Consider the following 13776-nt stretch of genomic DNA (forward strand, 5'->3'; position numbering starts at 1 on the left):
ATTGGAAAGTTGGTAACAAGGAAATCTGGGTAAGAGTTACATAGATAGACCTTACAGCATGGGGAAAAATGTGAACATATTTGAGTCCCATGTGAATGTTCCCCAAAGGGTGACTTCAGCAGAGATATATATTAACAGCCAAATAGAATAGTATGGATACTATACCATACGATACCATCACCCTCTTTCCCCAGTGACTCCTCCCATCATCAAATGGGTTCATGAAGAAAGTATGCATGGTAGCAGAAATAGAAGGAATTCTCAGGCTCAGCAGTATGAACGTCCACTGGCTACAGCCATCACTGAATGCCCAATATGCCAGCAGCAGGCAGCAACACTAAGTCCCTAATATGGCCCCACTCTCTAGAGTGACGAGCTGGCTACATGGGGGTACGTTGATTACACTGGACCACTTCCATCATAGAAGGGACAGTGCTTTGTTCTTACTGGAATAGAAATTTATCCTGGATATGGACTTGCCTTCCCTGAGAATAATACTTCTGCCCAAACCATTATCCATGGACTTACAGAATGCCTTGCCTATAGTTCTGATCAAGAAACTCACTTCACAACAAACAAAGTATTGCAATGGGTCCATTCTCATGGAATTCATTAATCTTACCATGTCCCCGACAATCCTCAAGCAGCTGGCCTGACAGAGTGGTGGAAAGGTCTTTTGCAGACTCAATTACAATTCCAGTCAGGTGGCAATATCTTGCAGGGCTGAGATAAGGTTTTACAGAAGGCTGTATATGCTCTGAATCAGCACCTAATTTGGGGTACTGTTTCCCCCACAGGCAGGATTCATAGGTCCAGGAATCAAGAGGAGGAAATGAAGAGAAGTGGCATAACTCACTATAACCTCTGGTGACTCACTAGTAAAATGTTTGCTTCTTGTCTCCTGTGATCTTATGTTTTGCTGCCCTATAGGTCTTTGTTCCAAAGGAAGCTATGCTTCCACCAGGAGACACAATAAGATTCCATTGACCTGGATGTTAAGACTGCCACCTGGCCATGGGGGACTTCTCTGTCATAGGGGACAGCTCTGAATCAACAGATACAGCACGGAGTTATTGTGCTGCTGGCTTGACTGATCCCAACCAATACATTAATTGTTTTTGCAACAGGAAGAGACACTTCATTCTAAACAAAGCTTTTAGAAAAAATCATAAAGCCATTTTAATGCAGTTGGTTCCACAGGGTCTGATTTTGCTACATATATCCCTTGAGCAACAAAGTGGTTAGATTTTAAGAATAAAGCACTTCTTATTAAGCCTCATTTGATTGGTACCTGGATTATGAATGAAACAGGAAACTGAACAGTCTGATGAGACTGAGCGCTTTTCAGAGATTGCAATACATCACACCTTGGCATTGATGATTAAAAGCACTTCTACTTTGAACCAGAAGACTACTTGCAATGTCTTCCAGGAATTTAAATAGTTCCTTTCCGTGCATATTATATAGAACACATAGTAACTATATATGTAACAATTACATTTAAGTCATGATTATTAAGATTAGTCCATTCATTCAATTATCCTTAATTCATTTAACAAAGATTAAATTTGCACCTAAAAAGTGCAATGACTACTGTTGGGTCAAACCATAGACATATTTTTCATTCCTTGGATTATGTCTAACATGTGTTTGGAACACAAGCACTAAGATATGCAAATGACTGAGAACAGATATCTGCTTCCATTGCATAGTCCTCAGATACACTAGCTTGTTACGGTTAAAAGATGGTATAATATCAACATTACTTAATGCCTAACTTAAACTCAAATACCGATAAACATAAATAATTCAGTCCAATAATATCATTAATATTCAAATGTAAAATAAGCAATAGTTTATAAGAATAACATAATTTTATATTACATTTTAACAGAAAAACTGTTTTAAAATTCCCTTACCTCTTGTTTGTACCCCCTTTCCACAGGCTTCACTGGTGCCCATTATCGCCTGCCTGACAGACTCTGGCACCAATATACAAGGGCTCCATTTCTGTGGCTTCCATCTGTGATTACAAAGAAGAGCAAACTAAAAATTTCACCATAACAAACATACAAAAGAAATACACAAAATTAACGAATTTGAAACCCCCAAATCATAAAAACAGTAATTCAATAAAACCTGATTTAAAATCAATGTCATAAAATGGAGCAAAAGGGAAGAAAATAGTCCACTCTATCCTAGATTCATGGTTAATGCAGTATTTCCATTTTTTAAAAATGTTGACATTTTCTATATAAGCTGTAGTCCATTGGGCAAGGCGGCAGTAAAAATCCTTAAAAGCACAGATCAATCGAGAAGTTTTACCTACCATATTATCTAAAATTATTTTTAAAAGAGGGGGGAAGAAAAAGAAAGAGAGAAGGAGCAGGAGGAAGAAGAGGTGGAAAGGAAAAAGAGAGAGAGAAAAATCCCTATGTCCCATTGGAGCCGGTGAGAATCAAGGTTTGAACATCTGAAAATTTGGGATGAAAACTTTCACAATTGATCTTCTGCTTCTGAGATTTTTATAAGGTGGTGTCTAAGATTTTAAAGTGATTCAGATATCTCAATAAGTCATAAAGTAAAAGGGTGATGGGGGGGGGGGTCACAGGGACCTATCTTACGTGATAGTTCATCTCATGGAAGAGGAACAGATCCTCCTTTGATGAATCACCAGTATTTCTAGTTCTCAAAGGAAATATTCACTGCGGAGGCCTTGTGGTTTCTCACTGTTTTCATTTCTCAGGTAAACAAAATTTTCTATTTTTATGATCCACAAGACAGACTGACTTAGATCCTTAAACTTGTCTTCAGAATGTACCAGAGGGGCGCATGGGTGGCTCAGCGGATTAAGTCTCTGCCTTTGGCTCAGGTCATGATCTCAGGGTCCTGGGATCGAGCCCAATATGGGGTGAGCAGGGAGCCTGCTTCCCCCTCTCTCTCTGCCTGCCTCTCTGCCTATTTGTGATCTCTCTCTCTGTCAAATAAATAAATAAAATCCTTATTAAAAAAAAAAAAAAAGAATGTACCAGAAAACTCAAACCTTAAGAGTAACCACAGATTCTGCTCCTTCCTTAGTATATGTTCACACTTTTCAGAGCCAATAGCACTAATAAGAGATGCTACTTCAAAAAATGAAACAGAAACATGAAGCAAAAATATTATTGGCCAGTTTTGTGAGATGAAATAATTGATAGATAAAGATCTCTAGGATTTTTTCATCTTGCAAAACTGGTTAATAATATTACATATAAATTACATATGTATGTACAATACATATGTACAACAATATTACATATGTATGTATGTAATATATACATAATATTATTGACCAGTTTATATGTAATAGATATGTAATATATATGTTATATATATAAAATATAATATTGACCTCACTCAAGTGGCATTCATACTAGGAATAGTTGAGGAATTGAGAAATCAAGAAACACCTAAACTGAAAAGCACAATTTAAAGAACCCCTTAATTTTAAATAATTGTAAATTTACTTTGCACATGCATAGATTGATTTAGTATAATTCCAAAACACAGAAACTGAAATGGCAAGGGGTTTTAGTCCAATTTTTCAATAGGATGTAGCAATCATTCAGATCCCTTCAGTTTACCGAGGCTTTCTAAATCGAAATGAGACCATGGAGTTCAGTCTAGTTCAGTGTGCTGCATAAAGTGAAATAGAAGGAATTTCAGGACTCTCATTAAACTTGGTTTTGGAATGAGAAACTTGGGCTCAGAGAGGTTAAGTTAAATGCCTGAGATTGTACAACTCAGAGGCCAGCTCTCCCTCCTAAAACCCTGGATGTTCAGCTACAGACCCTTGACCCCATGGTCAGTTCTCTGTAAGGCTACATCACCATGCTGCCTTCCCTTTTGGTTATTAACTTAATGTGTTGGGAGATACTCAAATTCACAAAAATTTCTACAGACATTTTGATTCTATTTTAACTATGTAAGTCTGTGATTATGTCACCTTAATGGAATCAAAAAGAAGATTCAGAAGATAATGATAAAGATCCTATATTAACTTGCCTCTCTAACATACCAATGAGAAGGGATGCAAAAACTAAATTGGAACCATGTTGTTCAAAATTCAAGGCTGCTTTACTGAGGAGCAGAGAATCATGCTAATAATGTGTATACATACTAAACTAGGCATCATGAGAAATGATAACACTGATCCAATCCAGACATAGCAAAACTAGTTCCTGGGGGAAATGGCAGGAGGTCAATGATGGAAACAAGTTCAAACGTGAGTAGCTAAAATGAAATGCAACCAGAGTGAAGAGAGTAGACAGTAGAAAGGAAAAATCTCACTAATAACATCTAGGATATTCTCTGATTATAATAGCCTCAGGTCCATAAAAATACCTAATAACATTTGATTTGGTTAATTTTTTCAATTGGCTACTTTCCCCAAGAGCTCTTTTGCTGGGCTCAGAAGTTTCAATATTTATGTATGGTACACAGGGATGACTATTGACAGTGTTTCCATAGCAGCCCTGTGGCTAATGAGAGAAAACTGGTAGTCTGGGCATGTTCCCAGTATTGATTCACATCCTCCTTAAACTGGCCGTTAGATAGAAACAATGAGCATAAAGGATTATAGAATTGATAGTAATGCAGACTCTTCAATGACACTCTAACATTATCTAATGTGAGGAGTCTTCTTTAAAAAATAAAGAGAGAGAAAGAAGGAAAAAGAAAAATAACTTGTATTTTCCTGGCAAATTAGCCCTTGAATTTCATAGCTTTAAGATATAGTTTTTTCAAATAATCAGGAGAAACACTAGACATTTTTGCACAAAGCAATGAAACTCAACAGTGAAAAAATTTATTCCAGATGTACTTTAAAGCAATGCTTCAAACCAACATTAAAAGAATGAGCATTAATGACTAAACACACAAATCTCAGGGATTGCTTTTATAAATAATAATCACCAGTTCATCAAGAGGGAATATATAAGTACCATATATACTTTAAAAGTCATTTTCTTTTTTTTTTTTATTTTATCCATTGGTTAAACTTTTCCTAAGTAGATAATTCCTTAAAATGTGCACATGACAAAATTTAAAAACCAAATTTTTTTAAATAAAAGTAAATAACTATTTTAAAAGTACATATTTATTCTTAGTTCTTAATTAAAAGCTTTAGGATAAAAACAATAGAATGAGGTAACTTATGTGTGTGTTTGTTTTCCAGGTAAAGACTTTATCCTAAATCTCTTTGGATCCTAATCCTTAAAATTGATTGCCTGGGTGGCAGAACTCCAGCAGCTCACTTAAAATCAAAACATGTTTATTTATTTTTTTCTGTTAAATGACTTTCATATTCTTTACTCCTTTGAATATATTCAAAAGAGGGGGAAATGTTGAACTATTAAAGATAAACATTATCTCATCTTATTTCTCACTAAAAATCATAAACTATATAAAGAAGATAGGTCATGATTTATACTAAAATCTAACGATTATTTAAAAAGGTAACTAATTACCGATATATGGGACACAATGAAATATCTTCACACTCTCGCTCTTCAAATAAGGTATCTGGGCATTCTTGGCCTCCATTGGCTGCTTCCTGGATGATAATCCTGTATCGAGACTGTTTTACTGTGGCATTTCCTGAAGTAAAGGAAAAATAGAATTGTAGTGTCCTTCTGTGAGGATGCAGGGGAAAATTTAGGGTTAGTCACAGAAGGGAAGGGATGGAGAAAAGAAGAGAAGGAGGGGGGAAGGAGGGAGGAAGGAAGTAGGGAGGGAAGTGGAAGGAAGTAAGAATACGTGGTCAGACTACTTAGGGAATGAGAATAACAAGCAATAACCAAGGATTAATACTTCATATTATACTCAATCTTACTCCTGTGAAATAATTAATCCTAAATAATGCGATTTCAAATCTATTTGAGCTCATGTGCAAAGACCATTTTCCAACTGTATTACTATGCTTTAAATTCATCAGAATTTATATTACCTATGGCGTAAGAGTTACATGGCATAACCTAAGGAACCCAAGAAACCCTCTTTGATCTCAAAACAATAGCTTAAGGGCCTAGTTTTACTATGAGCGATTCATTCTCTCCAGCAAGGCACTTCCCTCTGTGCGTGACTTTATAATGCAAACACTCATTAAAATTAATACATTAGTAATTTACTTATTTATGGATATTGGTTTCTTACATTTCGTATTCCTCATAACCTGACATGATATGTATATAATTGGAACTTAGGGAAAATGCACTAAAATTGTGACAGAACAAAATATTGTCTACTTTCTGGTTTGGCTGAATAGGAGAAGTATTAATAGGCATCTCAGTAAAGGCAGCCCATGTTTACTTTAAGGTGCTGGGACACTCATCTCATAATCTTTAGATTCCTCTTGAATCAATAACAAAAATAAAAACCAATTATATTACAGTGCCTAGCAACTATTTCAATTACCATAAGCAAAATTTGCACTAGATAAAAAGATTCAAATTCTTGAACTTACAATTAAAAAGAAAGAAAGGGAGGCAGATAGAGATACAAATTTAAGACATCAATAGTGTGAGAAGAATCAACAGTGTGCACTCTTAGGAGAGTACAGAAGAAAGAGTAATCATTTTTGTCTCTGGAAATCAGTTCCTGGAGGAGAGAGATTTTATTCTGGGACTTAAAATCTTAATAGAAAAAGTAAAAAAGCTGAAGCCATTTTGGACCAAGGTAAGTCTGAGAAAAGACACTGCTGAGACATAAATGGGTGCATGGAATTCACAGAGAAAGGGAGCTGCATTCAGATGGAAAATGTGTACATTTGGCTTGTGAGTGTGCCTTTGTTGAGGAGGTTACAAAAGAATGAAGAGAAAGGGGAGTGTAGAAGAAAATGGAATTAACTGGTAGGTTTGGGACAGATGATGGATCTGACTACATTTAGAAGAAAATTTCTAGAAAGCCAGTAAACTAAGGGGAGTATGACAAAAGGGGGGAAAAAAGCTTTCATTAAAATTGTATATTCATATAGTTTTTTTAAAAATCTTTAGTACAATGACTTATAGTGAGAAACAACGGACCCACAACCAATTCTTCCTTCTAGAACATTTTGAACTCTATTTAGTTCTTCTGTGGTTATCTCCAAATCTATAAATAATAAGCTTATGTCATTTTTTTCTTGATTCATTAACTTTAGGCATCATTTACTGACTTTCTGTTATAACTGATGGGAGTTTACTTTGCAACACCATTCAGTTTTTTATAATTGTATCACTATTTTTATGGCTCTAATGGTTATTTAAAAGCTTTAAATAACCCACTTTTTTCCAGTCCCACTCCTCATTCTTGCCCTCTATCAGACCAACCACTACTGTTCAAAAGAATCTTCATGGATAGATGAGCTTCCTCTTCTCTTGCCATGCACATTCCTGATAAGTTAAGTCATAGCTTCATGTGCTGCACCATCACTTTTTCTGCTCTTTAGTCTTGCTACTAAGTTTTTTGTTAATGAGTTTAGAGCTCTCATCCACTGATGGTCCTCTTTATATTTTTTAACAAGGAATTAGGGCTTTTATAATTCATTTCTATTATTTTAATGAGATTATGGAAAGAAAAGGAAACCAACATATTTATACACTTCATGATCTTGACTAAGTTAAGCATAGGATCTTTTCCAACTACTTACAGTCCTATTCCCCTCCTTTGTTTTTTTTTCTTCCCCCATATTTAATCTGCAGTCTAGCCAGGAAACTAATCATAGGAGTATATCAGTGACTCCCTTATCCATTGGCTTTTGGTTGGGTTTGGCCAATAGAGGGATGGGGCACACAATATAAGGAGAAAAAATGATAAGAAAAGAGAAAGATCAGGGAATTTATTCCAACAGATTTCATTTTCTATATTACCTCAGTTTGTTCTCTACCCAAACCAAAAGCAATGGTTTCTATGAAATGGCCCTCTCCTCCAGCTACAGTTCTACTAATTGTTCCTACCTCTATCAAATTTCAGGCTCCTAAATGTCACTAGTCCAGGTGCTAAACCATCGCCTGTGAGCTTAAGTAACCCTTCCCAGTATTTTGGAAATAACCCCTTCATTAAATTTTTCCCAATGCCCCATTTGAGTGGGCCATCTTTTTCCTGCCAGGACATGCTAATAAAATCAAAGGAGATAGACATGTTACTACATGACAGGGAAGAATGTTATAATTTGCTTTTTTCTAAAAGTACTTAAGGTCCGGTGAGGAGTATAAAATAGAAGGTTAAAGAGGGGGTGGGGAAAGTGTAATTAAAACAGTTCTGGTAAAAAGCTGAGAATTTTACCCTTTACGTTCAGGAAGAAGACAAAAATGGCCACTCTTCCCACTTTAATAGTATTAGAAGTCTTAGTCACAGAAATTAGATAAGATAAAGAAATAAGAGCATCCAAATTGGAAAGGAAAAAGTAAAACTGCCACTCTTTGCAGATGACATGACACTACATCTAGAAAACCCTAAAGATCCCATCAAAAAAGCTATTAGAACTAATAAATGAATTCAGTAAAGTTGCAGGATACAAAATTAACATGTAGCAATTGGTCATATTTCTATACACTAACAATCAGCTATCAGAAAGAAAAAAATTAAGAAAATAATCCCATTTATAATTGCATTAAAAATAATAAAATACCTAGGAATAAGTTTAGCCAGGGAGGTAGAAGTCATGTACTCTCAAAACTTCAAGAACTGGGGCACCTGGGTGGTTCAGTGGGTTAAGCCTCTCCCTTCAGCTTAGGTCATGATCTCCTGGGATGGAGACCCGGGTAGGCTCTCTGCTCAGTGGGGAGCCTGCTTCCCCATCCCGCCTGTCTCTCTACCTACTTGTGATCTCTCTCTCTCTGTCAAATAAATAAATAAAATCTAAAAACAAAACAAAACAAAACTTCAAGACACTGATGAAAGAAACTGAAGAAGAAAAAAAATAAATAAATGGAAAGATATGCCATACTCATGGATTGGAAGAATTAATATTATTAAAATTTCCATACTACCCAGAAAAATCTATAGATTCAGTGCAATCCCCATCAAAATACCAATGTTATTTTTCACTAAACTAGAGTAAGAAATACTAAAATTTCTATAAAACCCCAAATTTGTATAGAACCACAAATACAAATCCCAAATAGTCAAAGCACTACTGAGAAAAAACAACAACGTGGAGGAATCAATCAGACTTTCTGATTTCAAAGTATCCTACAAAGCTACAGTAACCAAAACAGTAAGGTATGGGCACAAAAATAGACATACAGATCAATGGTTTAGAATAGAAATAAAATAGAAACAGAAAGAAATCTACACATGTATGGTCAATTAATGTATTGCAAAACAGACAAGAATATATCACGAGGAAAAGACAGTCTCTTCAATGAATGGTGTCAGCACAGCTACATGCAAAAGAATGAACTTGGACCAAAATCTTATACCATACACAAAAATAAATTAAAAATGGATTAATGACTTGAATATAACATCTGAAACTATAAAACTTCTAAAAGAAAAGATAGGCAGTGAGCTCTGTGACATTGATCTTAGCAATACGTCGTGAACCAGTCTGTCAGGCATGAACAACAACAACTAAAATAAACAATTATATTTATTATATCAAACTAAAAAAACCTTTTGCACAGCAAAGAAAACAAACAACAAAGCAAAAAGACAACCTACTGAATGAGAGAAGATATTTGCAATTATATATCTGGTAAGATGTTAACATCCAAAATACATAATGAACTCAGGTAACTTCATATAAAAAAAAAAAAATGAAACATGAGCAGTGGACTTAAATAGATGTTTCTAAAGCAGATGTACAGATGGCCAACAGACACATAGAATGACGTTTAACATCACTGATCACCAGGGACTTGCAAATCAAAACCATAATGAAATATTACCTCACTCTGTCAAATTGGCTATTCTCAAAAACACAAAAACAAGTGCTGGTGAGAATGTGGAGAAAAGGGAACCCTTGTGCACTGCTGGGAATAAAAACAGTATGGAGGTTCCTCAAAAAATTAAATATAGAACTACCATACCATTCAGCAATTCCACCTCAGGTTATTTATCTGAAAAAAAAATGAAACTATCAATTTGAAGAGATCTATGTGTATCCCTCTGTTCACTGAAGCATTATTTAGGGTAGCCAAGATACAGAAGCAATCTAAGTGTCTACCAGTAGATGAATGGATAAAGAAAATGTGCTATATATACCCAATAGAGTATTATTCAGTCAGATAAAAGGAATAAGATCTTGCCCTTTGCAACAACTTGGAAGGAGCTAGAGGACATTATGCTAAATGAAAGTCAGACAGAGAAACAAGTATCATATCATTTCACTTATACATAGGATCTAAAAAGCAAGACAAACAAACAAAACAAAATAGAAACGGACTTGTAGCTATAAGAAACAAATTGTTGGTTACCAAAGGGGGCTGAGATAGGGGGGTGAAATAGGGAAAGGGGATTACAAGGTACAAACTTCCAGTTATAAAATTAATAAGTCATGGGGATGTCCTTTTCAGCTTCAGGAATATAGTCAATAATATTCTAATAATTTTCTATGGTGACAGATGCTAACTACACATCATGGGAATCATTTCATAAGGCATAAAAATATTGAATCACTATAATGTATACCTGAAACTAACAGGATATTGTATGTCAATTATACTTCAATAAAGAAAAAAAAAGTTCTGCATAATTATATAAAACTATCTACATTTGGGTGTGGCCAGCTTTGTAAATAATTATGCTTTTAGGAATAAGTCTCTTCTCCCATTGCCAGTTAATTCCAGTTACACTGTACTTACAGTGATAATTATTGCTTATCCTTAGGATTTGTACTTGTGTGGGTTTTTCTGTGTGTGTGTGTGTGTTGTCCAAGTGTTATGTTAGGAGACCCAGAAATAAAAACTGAAGAGAACAGGAAAAATGAAACAGATGCCTTTACCTTACTTAAGAGAGAACATGGATCAATGTTCATCCCTTCACACTGCATGCTCATGTGTGTGTGTGCACACAAACAGTTACACACACACACACAATGAACATTCCCACACAAAGGTTTTCTGCTTTATCATATAATTGCAAGTCAAGCCATTCAAAGTTTGGGGAACACAGTTGCATTGAATATCGTGCCCTACAAACATTCAGGTGGAGGGATGGATTCTATGGGCAAAACAAAATTTTAAAATAGAAGCTAGATTTTTTCAGAAAGAAAACTGATTGACACTGTACAGACATGACGAAAAATGTGTATGTTTTCAAAGAAGAAAAGAGAGATAAACGATGATCTTGACATAAGGAAACAATACCAAGATCTGTGAGATAGGTGCTAATTTTTTTTTTTTTTTTTTCTGTGTGATGCGTTTCTTTGTCCTAAACTTTGGAAGGGTCATAGTTAGCATTCGGCTTTAAAGGGTTTTTCCACTTTCTGTGATAAAAGTACCTCAACTTATAACTGGACCTGTGGAAGAGTCAGTTATGCACAAGAGATATGGTTTAGCTGGTGTCATGGAAACTTAAGGGCAGGCAACATCTGACTTGGGACGGAGTAGTCAGTAGTCTTCTCACTCCAACTCGACTTCAGGCCAGCCTAAAGGGAGCAGTTTTGTACCAAGGAAGGACAATAATTCCAGAAATCCAAGAAGTTATTAGCAACAGAAGAGGATGCTTCCAGTAGCACCCAGCGTCAAAGTCAGAAGTCAGACAACAGAGGACGAGCAAAAGGCTAACGCTCTCAGGAACTGGTGTCCAACAGAGCCCCACTTTCTGTTGAATACATAGCAATGGATTTCAGGGAAGTAGACAGAGAATGGAAGATAGTGGCTTTGAAGGTGGAAAGTATTTGGATTACATACGTGTGTAAAATGCATTTTAAGTTTCCAAGAATTATCTCCTTCGTATATATCAGATCTGCTTCTGGGTATTTTACATATGCTGTCTCATTTTATTATTAAAATATTTTATGAGGCTGATATCACTACCACCATTTTCACTTATTTTAAAATTATTATTATTGATCCCACTTTACAGATAAGAAAATGGAGGGTGGAAGAGATAAATCTTTTGCCCAAAGTCACCTAGCTAGTTCTAAAGCTATTAAAAGAATGCCAGTAAAACTGTAACTAAACAGATATCAAAGCCCATCCATAATCTTTCCATATGAGATTTTATGGTGAAACAAAGAGCAGGGAGCATCCGGGGAGGAGTTCCCAGCCTCACTCCTCTGTTATTCCCAAGGGATACCTCTTCCTTTTTAATTAATTCTCCAGGAGTACCCTGTTGGCAGAAGGTTTCAAGTGCCAATAATAGTGCTTGTGGGGCTTGGTGAGTGATGTTTCCAATCTCATTAGGACCTATGAAAAAATAACAATAAATTAAAGTTCCTGTTTGGGTGCCTGGGTGGCTCAGTGGGTTAAGCCTCTGCCTTCAGCTCAGGTCATGATGTCAGGGTCCTGGGATCGAGCCCCACATTGGGCTCTCTGCTCAGTAGGGAGCCTGCTTCCCCTCTTTCTTTGCCTGCCTCTCTGCCTACTTGTGATCTCTACTCTCTCTGTCAAGTAAATAAATACAATTTAAAAAAATTTTTAAAAATAAAGTTCCTGTTTGCAAACATAAGTAACAGTTCAAGCATGATTATGCTTAATAAACAACTAGTCTAAATTCAATTTTGATTTATGCATATTTTATCACCACTTAGTCATCAGACATAATCATACTTAAGTTAATACTTATAGTCAAAAGAAGTAACATTTAGAGAAGATGGCAGCTTAAACATCAAGAGCCATATTTAATATCAGAAATATACAAGTGAGTTATTTATCAATATAGAAAGAATATGAAATATTTATAGATTCTCTGGGAAGGTCCATTCCACTCTTTTCCCAGAAAGATGGTAGCAAAGATGGAAGAAACTGGTCTGTAAGAGTAGCTCTGGGTGATTCACAGCCAGGCAAGGACGGCATTTCATACTGAACTGAAGATCATGAGTGCTGGTCCCTGGTGTCAGGGTTCGTCAACCAAAGACTAGGGCTAAAGAATGGACCCGCTAAGCTTCCAACTGATCTGAAGTCTGAGTGTAGATAAAGAGCAAGTGGAACATGGTAGAGCATAGTGAGTATAAGCCGTGGGTGACAGAGAGGCATACAGATGAGCACAGGAGGGGAGGTCTTCCAAAAGCAAGCAGGTGTGTAAACTACACGTGGGATTACTGTGTATCAGCAGTATCTATTAATACCTACTGAATATCAGCAGATATGCTGATATCAATCTGCAGAAATCTGAAAGAAAGATTTAAAAAACATCACTGCTCTGGCTTTCCCTTGTTTCTCAATTATCTTCATTATTAATGGGTCTAAGAGATCTTAGCGACTCATTCTGGTTCATGGCGCCAACATTCTCCTAGGTTTGTTGCCTTAAGACTCTAGATTCTCATCGGGTGCTCTTGGTCCTCTTCCCCATTTACATATCAAGTTCACCATTAAACAAACAGAACAAAAAATCTACTCGTGATTCCTATGTAATTGATCTTGAAGCAAAAGGATGGCACCAATATTTGAAGATGCTTATCATATAAAGAACCACATGTAAGTACTTCCTGAGGTTTAGTAACAACTCGGGTGCCTATTAGATTCCAGGCAAGTCCTTTAATCTTGCTAAACCTCAGCTTCCTTGGCTGTAAAACAGACCAAATAAAAGGGTCTAGTTAATATGATTCCCAGGAGGATTCAACGAAATACTGCCCGTAAAGCATGTGCATAT

At 36.0% G+C, this 13776-nt stretch overlaps 1 protein-coding gene across 1 annotated transcript in view; it reads right to left on the reverse strand.

The window, feature by feature from the left end:
* Window positions 1–13776, reverse strand: part of THSD7B (thrombospondin type 1 domain containing 7B) — a 717646-nt gene that overhangs the window by 322254 nt on the left and 381616 nt on the right. Inside the window, exons 10-11 of the mRNA XM_059395498.1 lie at window positions 5508–5637; window positions 1920–2023 (exon numbers count right to left, since the gene is read on the reverse strand). Of these exons, the coding sequence (XP_059251481.1) occupies window positions 1920–2023; window positions 5508–5637 (234 nt within the window). The remainder of the gene's footprint in view (window positions 1–1919; window positions 2024–5507; window positions 5638–13776) is intronic.

This window comes from Mustela nigripes, chromosome 3, assembly GCF_022355385.1.
Source record: "Mustela nigripes isolate SB6536 chromosome 3, MUSNIG.SB6536, whole genome shotgun sequence".
Classification (NCBI taxonomy): Eukaryota; Metazoa; Chordata; class Mammalia; order Carnivora; family Mustelidae; genus Mustela; species Mustela nigripes.